Source organism: Helianthus annuus, chromosome 3 (assembly GCF_002127325.2).
Source record: "Helianthus annuus cultivar XRQ/B chromosome 3, HanXRQr2.0-SUNRISE, whole genome shotgun sequence".
NCBI classification, from domain to species: Eukaryota; Viridiplantae; Streptophyta; class Magnoliopsida; order Asterales; family Asteraceae; genus Helianthus; species Helianthus annuus.
The window spans coordinates 168,140,999-168,168,266 of NC_035435.2; the positions used below are offsets into that span (position 1 = coordinate 168,140,999).

The 27,268-nt window shown below is 40.3% G+C and overlaps 1 protein-coding gene across 1 annotated transcript; it reads right to left on the reverse strand.

Moving 5' to 3' along the window:
* Nucleotides 1-9,898: 9,898 nt before the first annotated feature.
* LOC110928312 (ethylene-responsive transcription factor ERF038) lies at nt 9,899-10,498 on the reverse strand. The gene has a single exon (XM_022171381.2). The coding sequence runs from the start codon at nt 10,471-10,473 to the stop codon at nt 9,997-9,999; it is 477 nt and encodes a 158-aa protein (XP_022027073.1). The 5' UTR covers nt 10,474-10,498; the 3' UTR covers nt 9,899-9,996.
* Between the last annotated feature and the right edge of the window lie 16,770 nt (nt 10,499-27,268).

The window sequence follows — 27,268 nt, forward strand, 5'->3', positions numbered from 1 at the left end:
GGCGGTGGTGACCGGTTTGGGTGTGTGAGTTGAGAGAGGTTTTTAATCTTCTCTCTTGCATCTTCCACCAAATACAAGACCCACTTATATAGAACATGGACATTCATGTATGTTAGCCAAGTGTCAATCATGCAAAATTGCATGTAATTCTATTGGCCAAAAAGGGTGGCAAAGTTGCATGTATTTCTATTGGCCAAAAAGGGTGGCAAGTGACAAGTGGCGGTGGGTGAGAATACCCGTGTCACCCGGCCCATGTACCCGTCTCTCCGTTCAATACCCGCGTATCGTTCGTAATTACCAGTTATTAGTTAAGTGGATTTTTAGTTCGTTGACCACGGTGTAACTCTTACGGGTCAAGACCCGGTCGGCAGCGTTGACTTATCGAACCGGACATAAATATCCAACAACTCCCACTTGGACGGTCTCTGATAAGATCTCAACGCAGACAGCCAGCGGTGCTCTAGCTACACATGGCTGCCCCCAACAGGTCATGACACTTTAAAGTCACTAACCAAGGTATCTTCCCTTTAGCAATGGCTTGCTACTTGAAGACAATAGACTTATGGCAATCGTTGTCATCTATCCCTTCTGTAAAAGACATCAATTGAACAATGAGACATGGATCAGATTCAATCTCATATGGCGTTCAATCATTATCGTTCTCGTTCAAGAATCAAAGTGGTCCAATCAAACACACAGTAAGTTTGGGTAAGGCCTTACACTTCACCAGTTTGAATCAACGAGGGCGCCCAGATGTCTAACTGTTACATATAATGTAAGAGTACAGAATCCCATCTTGACTACATACAACTCCCACTGAACTTCAGAACCACTCCCAACCAATGCCTTTATGACTGGCAGTTACGCGACAGCGATTGACACTGATCAAAGAATAGTCTTTAGTAAACAGAAGTTCTAGTATGTATCTCAGGTCAGAGGATACTAAATGAGTATGCCCAAATCAAAACATCTTATGACTAAGATCCATGAAGATGATTTGATGCGAGTTACATCCAGCATCATTCATAATGAAGCCTGTGAATTTGGAAGTCAATTCCTTGAGTCCAAAATCAGAATAGTCTTAATTCAGAGTCGTTCCCACGAGTCTGATCGACTACGGATAATTTAGAATACAAGATTCACGGATTAAACGTATCAAAATCGAACACAGTTGTAGGATTCAAGAATTGCATTTAACTAGTAAATCAAAATGAATACAGGAATACAACTGTTTGATGTTCGTACATCCAAATACTAAATCAAAACATTTCACTAGCTAATCTAAGCCCAATAGCATCCATATGACGGTCATGTTTCTCTTGAGTCATTGGCTTAGTAAATGGGTCAGCTAAGTTTTGATCTGTGTCAATTTTGCTTATAACGATGTCTCCACGTTCCACAATCTCACGTATGTAGTGAAATTTTCTCAAAATGTGCTTGGCTTTGTGATGTGATCTAGGCTCCTTGGCTTGAGCAATAGCACCTGTGTTATCACAAAATATCTGGATGGGTTTCATGATACTTGGAACCACATCGAGATCGGCTATGAACTTCTTCATCCAAGCAGCTTCCTTTGCGGCATCTGATGCGGCAATGTACTCAGATTCCGTGGTAGAATCAGCTACAACACTCTGCTTGGAGCTTTTCCATGAGACAGCTCCTCCGTTGAGAGTGAACACGAAACCCGTTTGTGAGCGAGAGGTATCTCGATCAGTTTGAAAACTAGCATCAGTGTAACATTTTACAGTGAGCTCCTCATTGACTCCTCCAAATATCAAGAACATATCTTTTGTCCTTCTCAAGTACTTAAGGATGTTCTTAACTGCAGTCTAGTGGGCAACCCCAGGGTTCTGCTGGTAACGGCTGGTCATGCTCAAAGCATACGAGACGTCTGGTCGAGTACATACCATAGCATACATGATAGAACCAATCGCTGAAGCATATGGAACTCCTTCCATTTGCTTTATCTCTCGGTCCTCAGAGGGAGCTTGCGATTTGTCCAAAACGGTTCCTTTAGTCATTAGAACACCTCCTTTCTTGGAGTTTTCCATCTTGAAGCGTTTCATTACTTGATCTATGTATGTGCTCTGAGTTAGCCCAAGAAGTCGCTTAGATCTATTCCTATAGATCTTGATTCCTAGAATGTAAGCAGCTTCTCCAAGATCCTTCATTGCAAAACAAGATCCCAACCAATGTTTAATTTCCTTAAGCATGGGGATGTTGTTTCCAATGATCAATATATCATCCACATACAAGATGAGAAATGATATAGCACTCCCACTAGCCTTTCTGTAAACACAAGGTTCATCTTCGTTCTTGACAAAGCCAAACTCTTTGACTTTCTGGTCAAAACGAAGATTCCAGCTCCGAGATGCTTGCTTGAGTCCATAAATGGACTTGTTTAGCTTGCATACCCTATTAGGATATTTTGGATCGATAAAACCGCCAGGTTGAACCATATAAACATCTTCGGAAAGATGTCCATTAAGAAAGGCGGTCTTAACATCCATTTGCCAAATTTCGTAATCATAGTACGCAGCTATGGCAAGTAATATCCTGATCGATTTGATCATAGCAACGGGTGAGAAGGTTTCATCATAGTCAATACCTTGAGTTTGAGTGAAACCTTTCGCTACTAGCCGTGCTTTATAGGTTTGTATATTTCCATGCATGTCAGTTTTTTCTCTTGAAAACCCATTTGCTCCCTACTGCCCGAGATTCGGGGGGTAGCTCAACCAAGTCCCAGACTTGATTGTCACGCATGGATTGCATCTCGGCTTTCATGGCCTCTAGCCATTTCGCAGAATTTGGATTAGAAATAGCAGATTTGTAACTAGTAGGCTCGTCATCAGACTCGGCTACTGTCAGGACTTCAGAACCCTCAACATGCCAAAGGTATCTATCGGGTTCTTTACGGGTCCTGATGCTCCTGCGAAGGCTTGTGTTCGGGTCTGATTCGGTATCAACAATTTGTTGTGGTTCAGACGTTCCGACCTCGTCAACGGTTGCTTGTAGTCCTTGGACCTCTTCAAGATCTACTAAGTTACTTCCAGTTCCTCGACTAAGAAGTTCATCTTCAAGGAACCTTTTAGCCTTCCTTTTGATGGAAATCGTATTTGCATCAGGATGGTAGAAGTAATAACCGCATTGGTTATAGTATCCGACGAAAACAACCTTTTCGCCTCGAGGGTCGAGCTTGTCATCAGAGTCACTTGTGATGTAAGCATCACACCCCCATACTCTTAGGTAACTCAAATTCGGCTTATGCCCATGCCATATCTCATATGGAGTTTTGTTTACCTTTTTGGTCGGCGCTAGATTTACGAGTCGAGCAGCAGTCATAAGAGCAAAACCCCAAAAGGAGTGAGGTAAATTTGTTCTACACATCATCGATCGAATCATATTTAGTAAGGTTCGATTTCTCCTTTCACACACGCCATTAAGTTGGGGTGTGCCTGGTGGAGTGGGTTGTGAAACTATTCCACGTTCCTTTAGATGATCGAGAAATTCCAAGCTGAGGTATTCACCGCCTCGATCTGAGCGAAGCATTTTAATCTTTCTATTAAGTTGGTTTTCAACTTCGTTTTGAAACTCTTTGAACTTTTCAAAAGTTTCATGCTTATGCTTCATGAGATAGACATAAGCATATCGACTATAGTCATCGATGAACGTAACGAAGTATCTCTCGTGATTCCTAGTCATGGTTCTAAAAGGACCACATAATCTGAGTGTATGAGTCCTAGTAGATCGCTAGCTCGTTCACCAACATGGGTGAAGGGATCCTTGGTGAGTTTGCCAGCTAAGCAAGACTCGCAATCATCAAATGAGTCCATTCCGGTGGATTCAAGAATCCCCTCAGATTGGAGCCATTTTACGCGTGTCTTGCTTATATGGCCAAGTCTACAATGCCATAGGAATGAATCACTAGTACTATTTTTCTGACATTTAGAAAGGTGATATATGTTACTGCTAGGCTGAACATTAATTTCATAGATACCGTTTCGAGGTTTAGCCTCAAAATAGTAAATACCATTTAGATAAGCAGAAATAGCAATACCATTAAAAACATATCTAAATCCTTGTTCATAAAGCAACGAAACTGAAATGATGTTTCTGGTTAAACCAGGTGCATAAAGACAATTGTTCAAAACAACGATAAGACCAGAAGGACATGTAAGATTAAATGTGCCAGTTGCCAGAACTGGGACTCTTTTCCCATCGCCAACAATGAGCTCCATGTCTCCCGGCTTCAGTTTCTTCCACTTCTCAGGCTCCTGCAAGACATTAATGATGTGATAACCACACCCGGTATCAAATACCCATGTGTTGCTTGAAACAGTGAAAAGTTCGATAACATATATTAGAATACCTGAAGAAGTGCCTTCTCCATTAGCCTTCTTCACTTTGAGCTTGGCAAGATACTCGGGGCAGTTACGTTTCCAGTGCCCCATCTTGTTACACTCATAGCATTGCCGCTCTTCTGGAAGAGGGGCTTTCACAGCTTGCTTGCTCTTGTTGGTGGCAGGTTTGGCAGCAACAGGAGCCTTTCCTTTGTTTTTGCTGTTATAACTTTTCTTCTTTGTTTTGGGCTTTTTAACACCACCAGATCGAACCATTAACACTTGGCTTACTTTGTTGGAAATGTTCATCTCTGCCGTTTTGAGCATCCCATGTAGCTCTGGCACTGTCTTTACCCAGTCATTCATGTTAAAGTTCATAACAAATTGATCATAGTGACTGGAAAGAGAGTTGAGAATGAAGTCAACAGCCATCTCATCTTGGAGAGGATAACCAAGTTTGTTTAGTTGGTCGATGTAGCCTTTCATCTTGAGGACATGAGCACTAACTGAGGAACCCTCTTGCATTTTACAGCTTATGAGCTGTTTCATGGTGTCATAGCGTTCCTGACGGGCTTGTTTCTGAAACATGCCCTTGAGTTGTTCAATCATGTCGAAGGCATTCATGTCTTCCATATTCTTCTGAAGATCTGGAGACATGGTGGCTTGCATGAGGCAAGCAACTTCCATGGCATCTTCTTTATGTTTGTCAAAAGCCTTCTTCGCAACCACAGTGTTGTTCTCGGGTGCGGTTGGGATCGGGGTTTCCAAAACATAAAGCCTTTTTGCCATCTTGAGAACGATTCTCAAGTTGCGGTGCCACTCAAGAAAATTGGTGTTATTCAGCTTGTCTTTCTCAAGTATGGACTTGAGAGCAAAAGAGGAGTTGTTTTCAGATGACATCTGTTAAGCAAAAATTATTTAATTAGTATTTTCAATGTATTTCCTTATTTAGTGAGGTGAGACGATAAGGAGTGAGAATCCGGTTAGAAGCTCTTTCTAAAGGCAGCTGGGGCATGCAACATTAGCAAGAGGTTCAAGCGGACTGACAACGATTGTCAATTGTGAGAAAAGCACAACTCCCGGGGTTTATGAGGCTGCGAGGACAATCTTTTGTCATTGCATTGATACGTTTGGCCTCATCTATGCCACTTTTGTTCTCGAGACAGCTGGGGCACGCAACACGAGAAGAAAAGTAATAGTCGTCCTAAAACGGTCACATGTGGAAGGGCCGGATGTGTCGACGGAACCCTTGCACCTTGGAAGGATAAACTAGACACCAAGTGTCGTGCTGTGGCTCCAACACTGATGGTTCGCATTATGCCCCAAGTGTTACTAGTAGTAGGATGGCATAGACTATTGATTTTAATTTTTACCAAATAGGGTCGTTATAGTCGGTTTTAATCTAAATATTATATTTGCGACATAACCAAAAAGACCCTTTCACCTCTCGGGACAATTAGTTTTAGATAACCTATAAAACTAAGTTTGTCGCGACTTGGAATAACCAATTAAAGTTAATAGTGAAAACTATTAAGTTTATGAGTTTTAAAGATGTGAGAAAAAACATGTTATAAAACTCTAGTGGTTATATAAAAAAATATCCAAGTTGCTAGAACTTGCTTTTTCCGATTTCTTTTAAAAAAACTTTTAAGAATACATTTTGGTATTAAGTTGAAGTGTGATAACATTTATCAAAAGGCAACCATAATAGCAAAAATGAATATGTAAATCATATGGGCATGATTATGATCTTGCTAGAGCCAAGTAGCAAGATCAAAGGGGTCACGGTCACAAAACACAAAACAACCACAAGGATGGACTTGAGTGCATCTTGTTGTCTTGAGCGACTCCCACTAACTCAAAGACTCCTCTTGGCATTCGGTCTTGCTTCGGGTCTTCGGTTCAACAATATTTAACAAGTAAATATAACAAAGACAAAGAACCTTATCTATTACAACTTTGAACCACAAAGCGGGCCAAAACCATAAACTAATCTATTACAACTTTGAGCCGCAAAACGGGCCAAAACCATGAACAAAACCAAATATAAACACAACCACAAGTTCGGGCCCGATTTACATATTCAACACAACCAAAAAAAATTTGAGCAATTTTGGTCAACAAAAAAAAACTAACAACTAAAATATGACCAAAAAAATATATATAGCCCAAAGATAAAAATAAATCAAAAACTTTAGACTTTTAAAGTTTGTGATTTATTATTCCGGTAAAAAAAAGACCGGTTTCGATTTGCATGTGGTGAGCATCGGCTCTGATACCACTGAAGGAATTTCCGTGGTATATTTTTACTTTTATTTTATGAACCCGGTTCATATTAAATATGTGTTTATTTTGTCACAAGGATTTAGTTAAAACATTTTTGACAAAAGAGTGCATGTAGAAATAGGTTACTCAAAATAAACTTTAACTAGTTAAAAAAAACATATACACATTTTGGCAACGGAAGCGAATGTAACAAAATTAACATAAACACTTTTATACCAAGGATTACCCGTAATGGAACAAGGTCACCAACATGCAAACACGAAATAGAACATCAACCATAGGGGGTTTAGATATACCTTCGGTTAGTAAATAACCGGTTGAGACACCGAGGTTCAACGATCGAATGCTAGTTACATGAGCGAGAGATACGCGAATGTGAGCCGGGTCTCGGCGGTGGTGGCCGGCGGCGGGCGGCGGCGACCGGCGGAGAGCGGCGGCGGCGGGCGGTGGTGACCGGTTTGGGTGTGTGAGTTGAGAGAGGTTTTTAATCTTCTCTCTTGCATCTTCCACCAAATACAAGACCCACTTATATAGAACATGGACATTCATGTATGTTAGCCAAGTGTCAATCATGCAAAATTGCATGTAATTCTATTGGCTAAAAAGGATGGCAAAGTTGCATGTATTTCTATTGGCCAAAAAGGGTGGCAAGTGACAAGTGGCGGTGGGTGAGAATACCCGTGTCACCCGGCCCATGTACCCGTCTCTCCGTTCAATACCCGCGTATCGTTCGTAATTACCAGTTATTAGTTAAGTGGATTTTTAGTTCGTTGACCACGGTGTAACTCTTACGGGTCAAGACCCGGTCGGCAGCGTTGACTTATCGAACCGGACATAAATATCCAACAAGCTTGGCTTAGGAAGTATAGATTTGGTCGTTCAAAAAAAAGGAAGTATAGTTTTATGAAAACGTGTATTGCGAATTAATAACTTAACAAGGTTTATAGTTAAGAGTTTATGTGTTATGGACCTGTTGTCCTTATGGATAATGTATACTTGTCACAAGATGCAAAATATCTCCACAAAGTCCAATTAAACAAGAATGTGGTCACTTGTTTTGCATAAGGAAACAAAACATCCTAAAATATTATGGCTAACGGAAATATTAAAAGAGATAGTGACTAATGAATGGTGTCACTATTTTACAAAAAGAGTCGAAAGTCTAATTGTCACGCTTGGTTTTTAAGTGTTATATACATGTCTATGTCTTGATTTTAATGGTCAGATCTGGTCCAACACATTATGACGTGCCCAAATTTTAGAAAATAAAATTGGTACCACTTAAAGCATCCAAGATTCCAGGATGCAATAGATGCCTAACGTTCCTATGTCAACTCAGCTTCTCTATCTCTCTTCTTCCTTCACTCTCAAAGACATATGCTCATTCAAAAAATCAAACAGGTGAGCATACAAGATTCCAGGATGCAATGGATGCCTAAAGTTTTCTTTTCTGAACGGCAAATTTGGATCACTGACGGACCACTGGATTCTAGGATGCAACTAGGGGTGCAAACGAGCCGAGCGGCTCGCGAGCGACTCGCGAGCGACTCGAGACCGGCTCGAGAAAAAGCTCGAAACGAGCCGAGCCTTATCGAGCCCAAGCCGAGCTTGAGCCTCAAAACAAAGCTCGTTTGTTTATCGAGCCCGAGCTCGAGCCTCACATGTGAAGCTCGTTAGGCTCGTCGAGCCTTATCGAGCCTTAGTGTAAACGAGCCGAGTCGAGCCGAGCTTATTTAAACTTGTCTAAAAGCCGACCTCAGACCTAAAAATAAGGTTATTTAGTAAACGAGTCCGAGCCCGAGCTTTACTTATCGAGCTCGCAAGCCTAAAAAGTCTATTATTTATATTATTTTTATTTAATATACTAACTAATAGATAATAAACGAGCCGAGCCCGAGCCGAGCTCGAGCTTGATAAAATACAAACGAGCCGATCTCGAGCTTTGAAAACAAAGCTCGAATCGAGCCGAGCTCGAGCCCGAGCTCTCATAAGTTAATCGAGCTCGAGCTCGAGCCTGGCCAAGCTCGGGCTCGGCTCGGCTCATTTGCACCCCTAGATGCAATAGATGCCTAAAGTTTTTTTCTGACTGGAAAATTTGGATCACTGACGGACCACTGGAGTATTATCTCGTGCCACCAGCGAAACCACCCGTTCATATCCATCTGCACTAGGCTATAATGCCTATACACCAATTCAGGAGAAAACCCAATAAATATGAGAAAAACCCTCTTGTGGAAATCAAACCCAGAACCTAATGGTCCCTAAATCTTATCTCACCCCTAAGATGTCACTAGGCTATAATACCAGGACCTAATAGATGCCTAAAGTTCATTGGCTCGCTACGTGAGCTCAATAGAATAATCCGAACTTTTAACACTTTATAGCCCATGAAAAAGGCATTTAATATTTTAAGCCTATCTCCATGATTATTCGGTCCAATTCACATCAAGATCTTTTTTTTTTCTACTTCTAATAATCTAAACCAAGTAGAAACCCAAAAAAAAAGTCCTAAGCCATATTTTCACTCGAGCTCAAGTTTTTAAGTCGGTTTAAAGTTTGATCTTAGCCAGGGTGACTTGACTCGTGAACAACCATACCCCACCATAGTGCGTGTTAGCTCATCTTCCCCATAGTCCTTCTTGTATGACAGCTTTCTTTCTCTTGTTCCCTGGCCTAACATAGTACGCTTGTTCCTCAAATCATATTTGAAGAACGTTGATTATGCATTGAAACTTGTCTTAAATAAAGGATACATGAAATTCTTCCATTAAAAAAAGAATTTTTCTTCTATTCTATCATTGATCATTGTAGCAGGTCATGCCAATTTAAGAAAATGGACCCAACCCTTGGCAACAACCCATTTTAAGTAAAAAGCAATACTACTATTTTTTATCTAATAAAAAATTATTTGAGATGATATTATTAAGTAAAATAGTGTATTTCTTATAAATTACAGTGTTTCGTGGTTTAATAATATTAGCTGATAACTAATATACAACAAAAGAACATGTTAGTTAAAATATGATCAAATCACTAAAAGCAATGGCGAAGGTTAGAAGGGGACGGCGGGGCACCTGACCCCCAAACTTTTCGCTCAGTAGTGTTATGTATGTAGCTTTTGTATAAAAACTTTTTTGATTTATACGTTTTCGACTTCCCAGTTCTATAGAAACTTTTGGGTATATACGTTTTCGACTCCCCAGTTCAATGTGAGGTTAGCCCGCTATGGTTGGTAAAATAGATGACATCAACATAATATAAGTTCAGACGGATTAAAATAAGGGGGAAAACTATATATTTTTAGTCCCTTCCTAACTTTGTGTGTACACAACAACCCTTGATTTTTTGCAAAATAATATTGTCCCTAAACTTATTGACAACAAGCCCACAAGATATTCTCTTCTGGCAATGAAAACAAAACTCGATCAATACGATATCCTAAGTCTATGAAGAGATCAGGTAAATCAAGAAATATATCATCATATGTAGCCAAGTTGCCAATCCCCGGCTCAAGCTCGGCTTGCGTGTTATTAGAGTCCCGGCTTCTTGGACTAATTGGTATGGCTGAAGTTGCGGCTTTGATAGCAGCGGCTTGGATGTCCTTAGGTGACGTGGAAACCGGCTTGGGAAGTTCATGAGCCAGGTGAGGGAAGTTGAGGATGGCCGAGTGACCCTTGATGGCTATGGCTGCTACATCATGGGCTCGAGCCGCCATCTCAGGGTTGTCGAATGAGCCGAGCCATATTCTTGATTTCTTCCTTGGCTCGCGGATTTCGGATACCCATTTCCCCCAGCTCCGCTTACGGACACCGTGGTAGACTGGGGTTTCTTTGGCCGGCTTCGCCATGGCGGCCGGAGGAGAGTGTGGTGGTTGGGGATATAAGAGTATGAATATGACTTAGCTTATGGTATGTATGTTCATTCTTTATATGCAACTTATCTTGTCTTTTTGTTTCATTTTTGTGTACCATAATAAGTTATTAACTTTGACCGCATAAACTTTTCGAATATAAAATTATCAAAATAGGTGATAAGTTGTATGTTTAAACGTTTTTAATATAGTTGACAGTGAACCAACACCTACAAGGATGTGTAATTTGTAAACACATACTTATACAATTTTAGATATTTATGCCAACTTCTTCCTAGAACCTAGATACAAACATATACGGAATATTCATAACGAATAAGTTCAAAATATTTAAGAATTTGGCGCAGTTGCACTAACATACAATATAATAATAAAAAATATTTGTAACCTATTTGTTATAGTCAATTTTCGTTGGGGTCAATTATTATGTTATTGGTATATCTCAAAATCTTACACTCTTTCTCACTCTCTATATCGATAGAGTGGGAGGGTGTACCAATAGTAACTCTCTTTTCGTACGAAAAGAAGCAAAACGTTCATGTAGCCAAAGAAACAAATTGATACATTCTTTTCACAATATAAACATGGTTAGTAACCAAAGAAACAAAGTTTTTGGTCTATTTCGGGCAAAAAAGAATTAATAGAATTATATATTCTTGTTATTATTTTTTTTTCGATTTATTTGATTAAGATTTCAAGAGTACTACTGAAATACTTTTAATCCGTCAGCGATCATACACAGTTAGATGGAGCAATCCAAACTACACAATCTATTTTTGGTTGAAAGTAGTGTAAGTGGTTGTATCAAGTCGTATATCATCCGCTTGAGCTAGGAACAAGGTTGTGAACATCATGGACACTCGTTAAAAGTGTTACGGGGCTAAAAGCTCGTACAATTCTCATACACCCAAATCATATATGTGTGCATCACGAGTATAAGTCGCCAAAAAATCTTTTTTCGCCGGAAAACTTATTTTTGGCCGGAAAACTGAACTTTTTGGCCGGAAAACTCAACATTTCCGTCCCAAACCTCTTTGTAACCTTAGATCGGACTTTTAGAAATCTTTTTCTGGCCAAAAACGGTTTTCCGGCGACGAAGACTAACGGTGTTAGGATTCTGTTAGTCAGGGTCCATTGGTGACCAATATGTCAATAGTTGGGACTGTCAGTGGTTATTTTTAAAGTTGTGACTTTTGGCGGGCAATGACGAATAGTTGATATTATTTAAATCCAATATTCCTATAAATTATAATTATTACCATATATTATTACTATATATTACTATATATTACTAAATGAATTGAAATGAATAGTGATTTTAATATTATAATAATATATAGTTTTTTTTAATACTTTTATTATTTTAATATTATAATAATAGTTATTTTTTTTTTTAGTTTTTAACTTTAATCCTTTTTTTAATATTAGGGGTTGAGATAAGCTTGATGTCAACCGGTATCGAACCAGTACTGGTATTGAAAATACCGGGACGGTCCTGTTCGGTATCAGTACATGAAGGTAAAAACTTACAATAATACAGAAAACGCCAAAAGTTGTTGCCGAATTGATATTGAAAATCTTTTGGTTCGGGAAATTCAGAGCTGCTACCCGGTACCATTTGCTCCTCGCTGATCACGGTTACCGTACGAACAACGGTATCGTACAACTTTTTTTTGTTGATTTTCTTCAACTTTTATTATTTTTTCTTTTTTTAGTTTCAGCGGTAGGGTTGAGCTCGGTGCCAACCGATACAGAATCGGTACTGATACCGAAAATACTGGTTACGGTATCGGTATATGAAGGCAAAAAACGGTAGTGAACCGGTACCAGGAACGCCAAAAGTCGGTACCGAATTGGTACTAAGATCTTTCGGTTCGACGAATTTGGTACCGGTACCCAGAACAATTTGCTCATCTCTAACCACGAGTTTCATACGAACAACATCGTTACCATACAACTTTTTGGTTGATTTTCTTTCGGTTATTTTTTAATGTTTTTTTCTACATTTTCTTTTTATTATTGTCAGCAGTTTCGTTCGTAACACGCTCGTAGTGATTTCAAAACACACGTAAACACAAATTAAATAACAAAAGAAATTCGCCGCAACGCGGCAAACTTCTTTAAACCTAGTTATGGTTTATTTTTTATGAATACTTAATATATATAAATGTAGTGAATTAATTTAAAGATTCAACATTTTTTTATAAAACTTATTTAATTTAATTCAAAATATGAGAGTAAACTAAGAGTGATAAGAGTATATAATATAAATTTTACGTCAACGATATATTATTGAAGAATTGTTATATAATTAGGATGACGTCTAGGCATTGTATCATGATGTAAGAGAAACATTACATCACTTGCTTATAAATAAATATAAATAGTTAGCATTTAAGGTGAAACGTTAGTCTCTCTAGCTAATATAGTTATTATATTCTAAAAGAGTTAACTGTTATTTTCGTTCATGTACTTTGTTTATTTTTGTTATTTCAGACCAATTTTAAAAAATGCACAAGTTTTCTAACTGATATAACGTGTCACTTCAGTCCAAAAATTAAAACTCAGTTAAGTCAGACAGATTAAATAAAGGGTATTATTGTCAATTCATAAAATAAGGTGAAAATAAAAGATATATGAATTGACAATGATACCCTTCATTTAACCTATTTGACTTAATTGTGTTTTATTTTTTGGACTTAACTGACACGTTTCCAGTATGTCAGGGAGGAAACTGATACATTTTTTAAAATTAACCTAAAATGGTAAAAGTGAACAAACCACATAAACGAAAATGACAGTTAACTCATTCTAAAATATCCTTCTAGTGTTTTGCCTAATCTTATCGAATTTAAGGGTGTTGGTGAGGTACTTTAAGTTAATTCACTGGCAACAAATTCTTAAGGTTAAGAAAAATGAAATATGTTGGCGTTTATTTAACAGGGAAGGATCCACTAAAAAGTGAATTTTGCCTAAGTAAACTAAGAAGGATTGTGATGATGACATGTGCCATTCCTAATAAGTAAGAATGAAGGGCATTTTGGTCCTTATAAATAGGAGTGAAAATGACATGTGGCACCCCTTTTGTTTTTTAAAAATATAACAAAAAAAAAATATAGCACAAAAAATGTAGTACAAAAAAATATAGCACAAAAAATCTAGTACAAAAAACATAGCACAAAAAATGTAGTACAAAAAATTATAACACAAAAAATCTAGTACAAAAAAATATAGCACGAAAAAATTCAACAAAAGATGTAGTACATAAAAATCCAACACAAAAAAATTGAGAAAAAAAAATTAAGACAAAAAAATCCAGCACCAAAAATTTAGCACAAAACTATAGTACAAAAATCCAGCACAAAAAAATGTTATACAATATAGAAATACAACATAGAAATACAACACATTTTAGTGAGTTTTTTTAGTCTTCATATTTTATATAGTAATATGGTACTCAAATTAAAGATAAAAAGACGCTCGATTTTACGGTGAAATTTTTATGAAAAAATAATGTCGTATAAAAAAGTTATGAACGTTTAAAAAATGTGGGTGGAATATGCATGTGCCTTGCATGTGGAGAGAGAAAATTCATAAATAAGATTTTTCTAAGATACCCTTACACTACTCCTTTATCCTACACTTTAATCTTAACCATTGATTTGAAAAATGAATGGTTAAGATTTCTTCTCATCCTTCTTAGGCAAAATAAACTTTTTATTTGATCTTACCCCTATATTTAGACCATGGGGTATGGTGAGGCTTGGGTTGGGGCATTTGTTGACACATGGAATGGGAGCCCCCCCCCCCCCCCCCCTCCACCACTCAAACCTACGCCCATGGGGTATGGTGGGGCTTGGGTTGGGGGCTTGGGTTGGGGGCATGAGTTTGGTTTGGCCATTGAGAGCCCGCCATGTCACCTTACTAACCCTACTAGCCCGCCCCACGCCCGGCTTCGAACCCACGCCAATGGGGCCACGCCCCAAACCCACGCCCCAACCCAAGCCCGCGGGGTGGTGGCTTGGGCGTTTTCAGCCAACCCGCGCCCCAACCCAAGCCCCATACCCCATGGCCTTAACTACGCCACCCAAAAATTCGTTTGATGGTATATACATAAATGTATTATCTATCTATATATCTATATATAAGCATTTCCCATGTCTAAAATAGTAATTTAACATCAATTTTTTAAGATGGCAGATTAAAAGTCTCAAAAAAAAACCCTATATTTTTTTCATTTTTTTCCCATTCTAACCCTGCTCTCCCTACGTCCCCTGTTATATGAAACCCTAATTGAAATTGAATATTAGCATTAACACAGTCGTTCCCTTTACCCTCCCCAGAGCAGGCTAGCACCCTTCAACGGCCGGAGAAATCAAGGGTCCTATATTAAACCCGTTTTCCGTTATAGATTTGCGCCTATATATGAGCTATTATCGCTGCCGTTCACGGAAGGGGAGAGAGACGCTCAGAAGCCAGACAAAACACCGGCCGTTGCACGCCTGCACCCATGTTCCAGTTGTAAATCGGAACTATCTATCAGACAAGTTCGAAATCAAAGGTAACATCTCTAAGATTCCGGGTTTTCCATGTTTATCTTCTTCTTCTCTTGTTGAATATACAGAGCGAATTTGGGTGTTCATGTTTGTGTTATTTTCCTTTCTTAACTCGCAATAAGTCGTTACATATTTGTTTATCATTGGTCGACGAAAGAAAAAAATGAATTTGATTTAGGGATACATGTTTTTTATGGTTTGTTGTTGCGATTTGCATAAATATAGGTTGAACATGAATAAACCCTTAAACAATGTTTAATACAAATTATTTGCTAACAATTCAAACTTATTTGTATCTTCGTCAGTTTATGATTCTATTGGTTATATCATTCTTTTTTTACACATTCATAACAGTTTCTCCGATCATTTGTTTCAGCCATTTGATCCATTTAAGGTGTTTGTATAGTGGATCTCTCACTCTTTTTCATTCGTTTTCCATCCGTACGTTTATTTTTAATCTCTTCGTATTATGATTTGTGGCAGACGATTGTGTGGATGGTTTAATGGCCATAATTGGTGTCAACTGTAAGTTGGTTTTTGTCATATTTCTATCTTGAACGATCAAAATATTCTTATTAAAAGGGAACATTCTTTACAAATTTCGACTTTCAGTGTTTTGTAAACCTTACCCGTTATAGGATTGTTTCGGTTGGGTAGTTCGGGTTGGAATTTTAAACCGAACGGAAAACATGGTGTTGTATCTTGCATTATGTATGGAATAATATTATTATGTCTATTTGTATGTGTCTATTTGTAGTAAGGCATGCTGAGATCAATTGACATGACTCTGGTTTGTGACTTGACTTATCTTATCGGCTTAATTTTTGTTGCTTTACTTTTTGATGATTCTACCCATTTTTTTTGGCCTTGCATGTGGATTTGTTGTCGACATCTTCTTAAGCTATGTTTCTTTAAATTCTGTTTGTGCTTGAATGTTTCTTGCAACCTTTGATTAGTTGGTGAAATTGATTAAATTCACCAAGTAAAAATCCAATAGCAATTTTGCTTTATTGACTACTAAAATGAGTCCTTGTCATGCATGTAGTTGTGCCATTTAATGTAAGTTGAAAAAGGTTTGTATAACAACTGTTATTTCAATTACATTACCCAATGCATAACACTTTTTTTTGGTTGTGAAGAGGTATGGTCCCAATTCCCTGTATACATGGCAGAGACCATACCACTTTTCCATCATACATGGCGCCTACATCAGCAAAATAATCCAGAAGTTTCTAGAAGCTTCTGGAAGACATCAAGGTGGCACCAAAGATGCTCTATCCGACAAAAAAGAAACCACGTGTCATCAGTCACCGAACGCCATATAGGCCTGCGACAAATCAGGGAGCAGAAATGACGACGCTAGTACAACGTTTCCAACATGGCAAATGTGAGCGCGCCACGTGTACCACTACACAGGTCATGGCAGAGGAGACCAAGAGGATATTCCCCTTGGTCGGACAGCTGGCGCGTAACCACAGCTGGCACAGCTGCTCCTCCCTCCTTCACCCTCCGGCTATAAATAGGACCTTCATCATTCAGGTTGATCCATCTTGCTCTCTATACTCACACACTCAACACACACTGTTTATTCTCCCTCAGAACAGTACTTATTCTCACGTCGGAGCCTGGTTAAGAGGGAAACCCCCATATTCCCCTCTTAACGAGACTAACGGTGTTGCTGTTTTGCAGGATCCAGGTCATTTCTACGAGTGAGAAAGGAGACTGAACCCACAGGAGAAACAACCCTGCAAATTAACCTCATAGTTATTCTGTGTTTTATCATTGGCGCCATCCGCTTTTTGCAAAAACCACAATCATCTATTTTCTCTTCGAAACACTCGTCAAAATGACTGAAACAAACCCTTCACACCAGGTGGAAGGAGAAGTTTCTTCCTTTAAGCTCATTTCGGACACAACACACATTCAAAGGGGCCAAAGGAACGAAATCATCCAAGAAGGGCAGACGAACAATGATTTTCCTAGTATTTTTGGAAGTGCTTCCAGGGTTGTTAGCCAAACCACAACTGGACCCACTTTCTGTAACATTTGTGCTTGTAATCATTGTGAACAGTTCAATTAGCAATAAAATAATGTTATTTGATCCCAATGTTTGTTTGGTTGTGTTTTTCATTTTTCATGTTTTGACTTTTGTTCAAATTCAAACTCTACATCGCTTTCTGGAGAATTATACTCAAACTGGTGCGTAAACGTACTCAGTTTAATGCGACAAATACTCCGGAACATCAACATATACTCAACATACCTTAAATAACCTTTACATAACTTAGAAATAAGTTTTGAAGGCTTTGGTATAGCAAAAACAAGTTAATTCGCTTACAGGGACTAAACTTGACAAGCTGCGAAAGTATGCCAATTTGAACTGTAACGAACATTCCGGAACATGTCCATAAGTTAAACATACCATAAATATCCTTTACATAGCTTAGAAATAGACTTTGAGAGGTTTGGTATGCTAAAACAAACTTTTGGATCATTCAGGGACTAAAAGTGTCAAAAAGTGCATAAGTTTGCACTTTTGCGCATAACTTACGTTCTGAATACATCCGGACATCCAAAAATTTATGTAAGCATCCTTATATTATGCCTTAGTGTTTGGCATGAGAAAAATCCATTCGTCGCGTCATTTGGATCGTCTTTCACGCTTATGCGCATTCCGTCGTAATTAAGCGAACATCGCGATCGTACGGCCAAACGAACCAACATCCGGAACATTTTTGAGCATGTTTCATGTCCACAATGTTTAGGCATCATTTTAGGGCCTTAAAGTTGGCTTTACGGGCCTTAAAAGTGTCGGAAATGGCTTAAACACGCAACAGGGACCAAAACTGTAATTTCTGAAACTTGGTGCAGATCAGAGAGGGCCAGGCGGCCCGCGTGAGTTTTGCCCAAATATGAGGCGGGCCGCGTGGGGATGTCTGACAGAAAGATTTTGCATTAAATGCAGAATCTGGCCTTTCGTTCGATCAAAGGGCGATGCCTTTTCACCCAAATGAAGGGCCAAGGGCCAAGTTCAGTGTATTTAACCCCTGGACACATGTACGCACGAGATCAAGGCACGATATTCGATAAAACGATCCTAACGGTTCCACTTTTCCTATAAATACCCCCCCTTTAGTGTAAAAATCACAAAATCAGATCCTAAAGCTCTAAGTTGAAACCATTGTTTCATACCTGAGCTATTTGATCTTGATTTGCACTCGGGGACCCTCCGTAAGTCTTCTTTCGCTCTTTTATTCGCTTTTCGAGTCCGAAAGTCAAGTTTAGTTGACTTTCTGCATTGACCAGCTTATGGTCAATGCGAAGTTCATGGAACTTCATAACGTGAGCGTGATCACGATGGTCATGGTCCGTAGTGACCATACCTACTGATTACCCCGTTATCTAGGCTTAGTGACGAGTCGTAGTTTCGGCCAAAATGCGCATTCTTGCGTGTTTTGTAACCAAACTACTCGTGGGCATCAAGGCCGTTTGTTTTGATGTCAAACCTGTTTTCAAACTTAGTTAAGCATGTTCTAACATGCTTAGCTCGTCACTTTTAGTTTAGTGCTTATATAGGGTCGTAAGGTAAACGATCTAAACCATCGCTTATACTTTCGAACCCGACCCATTTGGTCGGTCATTAGGACCTGACCAAACACATTAGGTGACCATAGCTATAACCTTCCGAGGTTATGCCTTGTGGTCACGATGTTAGGCGTTCCAGACGCGTTCTACGCGAACGACGCGTAAGGTGGCATAAGCTACCTAAACGGGTCGTGATGGACCATAAGCACTTAGGTTAAGTTTCATTTTAGTATGTAGGCTTTGTTAAACCATATTATACGAGTCTCCATACTCGTTTGGTTTTCGAACCCGCGTACTATCCGATCTTCCGATTTGGTCCGGTATATTAACATAGCTACCTATTAGGTGCCGTTGATATTCCGTGACCTCTCGCATTACCTGGTTATTTCACAAGAACAACAAAGCAACCTCAGGTGAGTACATTGAACCCCATCTTCTACATGTTTTCGAGGAGTCAATGTGAGTACATTGAACCCCTCCTTTACTGTTTTCCAAACTGTTCTGGGGTGAAACACATGTGCCTATCTGTTACTTTCATGTTTTCCATGTTTTCACATCATATATCTGCTATGCTCATTAGTACATTATAGTACATGATTTCATTACATTTCATGCTAAGTATGCCCATTGTGTGCATACTTAGTACATTGATTTACATTACATTTTCTGTTGCATATGTTTACTCAGCATATGGACACATTGATTTACATGAACATTTCTGTTGCATATGTTTACTCAGCATATGGACACATTGATTTACATAAACATTTCTGTTGCATATGTTTACTCAGCATATGGACACATTGATTTACATAAACATTTCTGTTGCATATGTTTACTCAGCATATGGACACATTGATTTACATAAACATTTCTGCTGCATATGTTTACTCAGCATATGGGCACATGCCTTCATTTTGTTATGACATTTGGTTTGTTTAACATGGGACAATACATTCATTAACACTAGCTACGCCGTTCGTTAGTAGGTAGTGGTACCATAGGAATTGACAACTCCCATTCCTGAAGTCCTGGGTTTGATAGGACTGGAAGGAATGACCGAATTCGATATACATAACTTAGATAAACCTTTAATTTGTTTAAGGGTTTATCGCCGCAGTCTCAAGGCTTGGATGTATGCATAGTTTACAATACCGCATAAATGTTAATATCAATAGAGCATGCATTTTCCGCAGAACATAACGTTGATTTAAACCACGTTTTACTTCAACGACTTGTTTTGTGCATATGGTTTAAGTTGATACATTTCGCTTACCATACATGATACATTTTGGGATACACATTTCATGATTTACATCGAACATAAACACGTCGACATTGACATATACATTTGGTGGTTTACACTTGAACATAAACACTTGACATGGATTACAATAACACTTGACATTTGGTTTACACATGAACAATTTACATGGTGGATTGGTTTGGGTAAATGATTTAAGTAACGTGGCGTATGTAATATGATACAAACATGGTGGATACGCCGCTGGTACTTCCTATATATAAATGTTTGTATAATATTACATATCGTGGCGTTATCTAAGTCATTTCAGTTTAGACACATTACACTTTACATAAGTAACATATTCTTCACAAGACATTATTTTCACAAACAACTTATCCTATTCAACTCATTTTACTTGGTTATTCGTTTAACCTTGCACTTATCTATACATATCGTTTGATGTTATCGTTTTTCAAATGATTTACAAAAGCAAAACAAATTACAAGGTTCATGACTGACTGTTATTAAACATTCTTTAAAACTCAAGTCATGAATCCCATTTTCACAAAACCTATGTATCTCACAGGCATTTTTATGCTGACGTACCTACTTTCACATGTGTTTTCAGGAGCTATTCCATAGGACGATGATCATGATTCTAGGGCGGACCTGTGCCTTAGAGCCTAAAAATGAAGTTTGAACTAGCTTAATTATGTTTTGATTTCCGTACTCTACTTCCAAGACAATGTAACACCTTTGTTTATAAATAAAATACAACTTGTATGCCATGGTTATGAAACAATTTAATTCTGTCAACAACACTCCCCGGCGTTTCCGCCGCGGTTGCATGTTATACGCGGCCGGGGTGTGACACTTTCCAGCATCCAACTAAGATCATCACCCAAACCACAAATGGAGCCACTTTCCAACCTCCACCCGGGGTAGTCCAACAAACACCCCCACCAGTGCAAACACCAAGCCATGGAGATGGCCCCTCAGCTCCATCGGAACAAGCACAACTGAATTTCTCTGCACTTTTAGGGCTACCCGAAGGAAAAACTCTGGCTTCCTGGTATGCCGAACAGATGGCGTCTATAAACCTCGTTTACACGCAACTTAGCGCACAACAAGCTTTGCTCCAAGCACAAGCTAACCAATCAGCATTCGTAACTCCACCGCAACGGTCTCTGAGTACACACACAACTCAGCAGATCAACGCTTGGAATTTGCGTCCAGAGAAAGGACCCGCGCTAAACATCAGAAAGCCAAGTGTACACGACACGCGCGACACTTACGGCGAAACAGAAAACAATTATGTCCAAAACCCACAAAGAAGGCCGATTCAAAGCCGTTTGGGCGCGCGCAACATGAATACTGAATGGGATGATGAAGAAGATGATCCAACATACAAAGGGGAAAGCACAGTATTCAGCAGACTACACCCAGAACATGACTACACTCTGAGCTATCGTCCAGACGACATGGCTGAAAATTCAAAATTCATTAAGGAAATTGCCACGGCCGCTATAGACAAAACAAAATTGCCACACAACGTGGGAAAATACAACGGCTTGACAGACCCGGATGATCATCTCCAAGTTTTTAATGGCGCAGGAGCAACAGGAGGATGGAATTTACCAACTTGGTGCCATCTTTTCGCGCAAACATTCGTCGGCGCAGCGCGCATTTGGTTTGACAGCTTACCACCAGGAAGGATTAAATCATGGGTCGACTTTCGAGAGAAGTTCCTCGCACACTTTTCTTAACAACGAAGACACACCAGAGACCCGGCTGATTGTTTGAACATATGGCGCAAAGACCACGAAAGCGTGGGAGATTTCATCACAAGATATAACAAAGAATGTCTGGAAATTGGAGACGTAGGCGAAAAGATGATGCGCGCGCATTTCATGAGAGCAGTCAAGTGCGATGATCTAATCAAGAGTGTATAGGGAAGAGACGAAGGACTGATCGGAGTGTCGCGCTCCGGTCAAAGATAATATTTATAAGCCCTAAATACCCTTAACAAATAGCTAGTGGTAGTGAGGGGTCGAACCACGAAGAGTATGTGGTTTGCGAATGGACTTTGAATGAAATGTAGAAATTGTCACTTTTATGAAGCTTGCTAAGATATGTTTTTGTGTTTTTGTTTGATTGGAAGATATGAATTATAACTACTAAAATGATTAATTAAATTAACTACTCAAGATTACTAGCTTCAAGAATTAGAAATGATTGTTTGGACAATAATGAGAAAACAAGGTTCACACCCGGTTCGGTAATTGCATTCCTAGGGTTTCTACACGTTTTAAGATTGATTCAATTGCAAAAACGACTAACGAGTTTAGTGTTACATGGCTTAGGTTCCAAGAGCTATCAACGTTATAAAGAACGGACCACAATGCACTTCGTTACCAAGAACATGTAAACTCTAACCTAGATAAGGCATAATTGCACATAAACATTTCATAAAGTCAAATTTAATCTTCACTCGACGGTTTATGAATTCAATACAAATGCAAGACAATTATCATAAGTTTCAAATCAAGAAGCAATTTGTCACAAAATCAATCCAAGAACAATGTTTTAACCCTAGACTTACAATTAACCTACACCGGGGTGAAACCTCCAAGAAATTAGCCGCTCATGGTGTAGATGGCACGATCAACGGATGCACGAGACTTGAATTGGATCATCTTGGAGCTTGAAGATGGATGATTGGATGATTAGGGTTTGGAATGGTTGGGGGTGATAGATAGATTGAAGGATGAATGATGATTAGGGTTATGGAATGAAGGTTGATTGGGATTTGATGGTTGGTGATGATTCAAGGTTGTAAAGATGATGATAGATTGATTGGGGATCCCCTCGTAAGTGATAATGGCTCCAAGATTAAGTTCAAATCTCCAATTAGAGTGTAACTCCCGAACTCATGGCCAATCACACTCTTTGATTCGTTCCAAACCCCCCAAACAAGCAAAACCCCGTCGTCAACATTTAGAAGCCGTCGCCGACGGCCTGGTGCCCCGTCGGCGACGGTGCCTGTATTCCTGCTTTCCTCCGACGACTTATTTCCCTGTCTACGGTCAACTTTGGGATACGGACACATGCGTAGACCGTCGGCGACGGCCCCTATGGGCGTCGGCGACGGTACTTGGATGTTGGTTTTTTCTGTTTCATCCCTTTCTTGAGTCCGGTTGACCCGTTTCGCATCCCGGTGGTTCCGTTTTCACTCCGGTGACCCGTAAAGCTCCCGAAAAGCTCCTTAAACTCCAATAAACCTGCAAAACACAAATCTAATCAAGAGTAGGCAATTCGAAACTAAAACTTGTGTAAAAACATCAAATTACACAATTACAAGCACCGGTTTTCAACCACGTATCAAGGACCCAAAGATTGGGAAACCTTCATTGAAGCAGCCAAAACCATCGCGCAAACAGACACACAGCTGACCGGTGATGATCACCGTCAGCGCGGATATAACCACAATGACCGACACAACAAAAAGGGCAGAAGCCAACCATGGAGAGCGTCCGGTCACAGAGAAAGAAGCCCAACAAGGGATGATGTGCGCCACACAATCAATCAGATAGCCCACCGAAAAGAGGTAAAAAGAGAAAACATGGAGAAACAGTGGACACCACTAACAAAGACTCCTTCCGAGGTTTTGGCCACTGAGAATCACCAGTTCAAACCACCCCTACAAATGCGAAACAAGAGGGGTCAAGACCCCAATCTTTTTTGTGAATTTCACAAAGACACAGGCCACCTAACGGACGAATGTTTGAGTTTAAAGCAATAAATAGAAAGGGCCTTGAGAGATGGAAAACTCACTCATTTGGTAAAGGGCGGAAAGCGCGATTACCGCCAAATTCAAAGAAGAGAAGAAGGGCCAGATAACAAAAAAACTCCGGAAACTAGAAACCCACATGGTTCAAGGAGGTCCACAAAAGCCGAGAAAGAATTACAACAAGCGCACACAAGACGACTCGTGGCGCGAGAGGCAAGTTGTTTTTCCTATTGTAAGATGAGGCCCAAGAGAAAGAAGGCCCATAGTAATCTCGGGAGTAATCGGTCACTACCAAACCGACTACATTTTCATCGATCTAGGGAGCAGCGCGGACATCATATATGAACAATGTTTCAATCAATTCGACCAAGAGGACAAGGCGCACTTAGAACCAGTTGATTACCCACTCACTGGTTTCTGCAATGAAGCCGTCTTTCCTCTCGGACAAATATCGTTCCCGGTGTTACTCTCGGATGGAAGAAATTCAAGAACAGAAGATGTCACATTCATGGTGTTACCCGCACATTCAAGACACGATATCCTCCTAGGAAGAGAATCCCAAGGAGACTTCAGTATGATTTGCTCCGGTCCGCATTCGGCTGTGGGATTCCCAACAGAAACAGGGGTAGCAATATATATGCAAGCAAAGAAGTCTTAGCAACAGACGAAGTCAGACCTGCAAAGGCAAGTAAACCAGTACCACGCGCGGAAGCAGAAAAATGGGTATTGAACAGCGCGTACCCAGAACAAACAGTTACCTTAGGACCTGCAATGTCCGATCTAACGCGCGCGGCACTAAAAAAGCTTTTGTTCCAAAACATGGATGTGTTCGCCTGGACACCAGCTGACATGGTGGGTGTTCCACGGCACATAGCTGAACATCGACTAAACGTATCGGAAGAAGCAAAACCGGTGGTGCATGCCAAGCGCCACCTGGGAGACAAAAAACATGATTCTATGAAAGAGCAGGTGATGGAGCTGTTAAATGCGGGAATCATCAGATAAGTCAGATACTAAACATGGGTGGCAAGCCCGGTAATGGTACAGAAGCCAAATGGTAGTTGGAGAATGTGTGTTGACTACAAGGATTTAAACAAAGCATGTCCGCGCGACTGTTACGCCTTACCAGACATTGATGAAAAATTGACTCGGTAGCAACATTCAGATGGAAGTGCTTCATTGACTGCTACAAGGGGTACTACCAAGTCCAAATGGCCGTCCAAGATGAAGATAAAACCGCATTCCGCACACCGACAGGGCTATACTGCTACACCAAAATGCCTTTCGGCCTAAAGAATGCAGGGGCGACCTACCAGAGATTGATGAATGAAACGTTCAAAGATGCCATCAGCAAGTATATCGAAGTGTATATGGATGACTTGGTGATTATGAGTAAAGAAGAAAGTATGATGCTGGTGAATATCCAAAAGACATTCGACACCTTGCACGGTGTAAGTATCAAGCTAAACCCAGCGAAATGCTCTTTCGGCATGGAAGAAGGGAAATTCCTGAGTTTCATTGTTACAAAATATGGTTTCAAGGTAAATCCTGAGAAAGTACAAGCAATCGAGAGAATGCCTTCGCCATCAACCATCAAAGAAATGCAGAAGTTGGCAGGACGTTTAGCAGCACTGAACCGCTTCCTGGCCAATCACGCGGCTAAGTCTTTCCCGTTTATCAAAACACTTCGTAACTGCATGAAGAAAAGCCAATTTCAATGGACTCCGGAAGCTGAAAGCGCATTCCGCGAAATGAAAGATTGCCTCATCAAATTGCCAACATTAACTGCACCAGTCAAGGGAGAACCCTTGGTGCTATACTTGTCAGCCTCCGACAGAGCAGTGGGAGCAGTATTACTCGTTGATCGACAAAGCGTCCAAACACCAGTTTACTATGTGTCACGAACCTTAACCGACCCAGAAACCCGGTATGCCATCATGGAGAAACTAGTACTCGCATTAGTCCATGCATCAATACGGCTGCGCAGGTACTTTGCCAACCACGTCATTCACGTGCTAACAAACTACAATATTGGCAACATCCTCGCAAGGCCAGAGATTTCAGGAAGACTAGCAAAATGGGCGATAGAACTCGGGGGCCATAATGTGGTTTTCAGGCCAAGACCAGCAATCAAGGGCCAAGTGCTAGCAGACTTCATGACAGAAGTACCCGACGACAAGGATCGGGAGTGTAAAGCAATGGAAAAAGCCGAAAAACAGCAAGTAGAAGAACCGTGGCTGCTATACACAGACGGCGCGTCTAACGAAGACGGCGCAGGTGCTGGGCTTCGACTGGTGAGCCCTGACAAACACGAATTCACCTACGCTATACGTTTGGATTTCAAGAGCACGAACAATGAAGCCGAATATGAAGCTTTCCTTGCTGGCTTAAGATTGGCAATCAAAATGGGAGTTAGACACATCGAAGCGCATGTGGACTCCATGTTAGTGGCCGGGCAAATAAACGGACAATACGAAGCCAAAGGAGATGTAATGGCGCGCTACCTAAGTCAAGCAAAGACGTTGCTACAAACCTTCTATTCCTACAAAGTGCACCATATTAACAGAAGCGAGAACAAACCGGCAGACGCGCTAAGTAAGCTTGCATCAACAAGTTTTCAGCACCTAGCAAAGGACGTGCGTATAGAAGTTTTGAGCAACCCATCAGTGCCACTAAGGGAAGTAAGCGTCATTCAAGTAGGAACAACGTCATGGATGACTCCGATAATTGCATACCTTCAATCCGGGATACTCCTGGACAACAAAGCTGAAGCGAGGAAAATCCAATACAAGGCTGAACATTATCAGATGGCTGATGGAATTTTATACCGAAAGTTATACCTTGGGCCGTTGTTGAGATGCGTTGACCCGAAGACGCAAACTACTTAATCAGAGAAATACATGAAGGAATCTGTGGTATACATGCTGGGCCGAGAATGGTGGTGGCAGAAGTGATGAACGCCGGATACTACTGGCCCGGGATGCATTTAGACGCGGTAAAGGAGTTGAGGAAATGCAGTGGATGCCAAAGACATGCTCCCAAGATGATGCGCCCCAAAAATGAATTGGTACCAGTCACAACTGCATGGCCTTTTCAACAATGGGGAATAGATATGGTTGGCCCCTTCCCAGAAACCCCAGGCGCTGTCAAATTTATAATAGTCGCAGTCGACTATTTTACAAAATGGGTAGAGGCAAAGGCACTTGCATCGACCACTTCCACTGTCGTTAAAAGATTCATATGGGAACAACTCATATGCCGTTTCGGGTTACCACTCAGAATCATCACCGACAACGGAACAAACTTTGCCGCAGACGACCTTCAACGATGGTTCAAAGAATTACACATTGAGCACACCTTCTCCTCGGTCGCGCACCCGTAGGGGAATGGTCAGGTGGAAGCAGTTAACAAGAGGATTGTTGATGGTATCAAGGCAAGGTTGGGAGAAAAAAAGAAGAGGCTGGGTTGACGAACTGCCCAGCATATTATGGGCCCACAGAACAATGCCAAAGACAAGCAACGGAGAAACACCGTTTAGCTTAGTATATGGGTCCGAGGCAGTGATACCGGCGGAGATAGGATTGCCGTCACCAC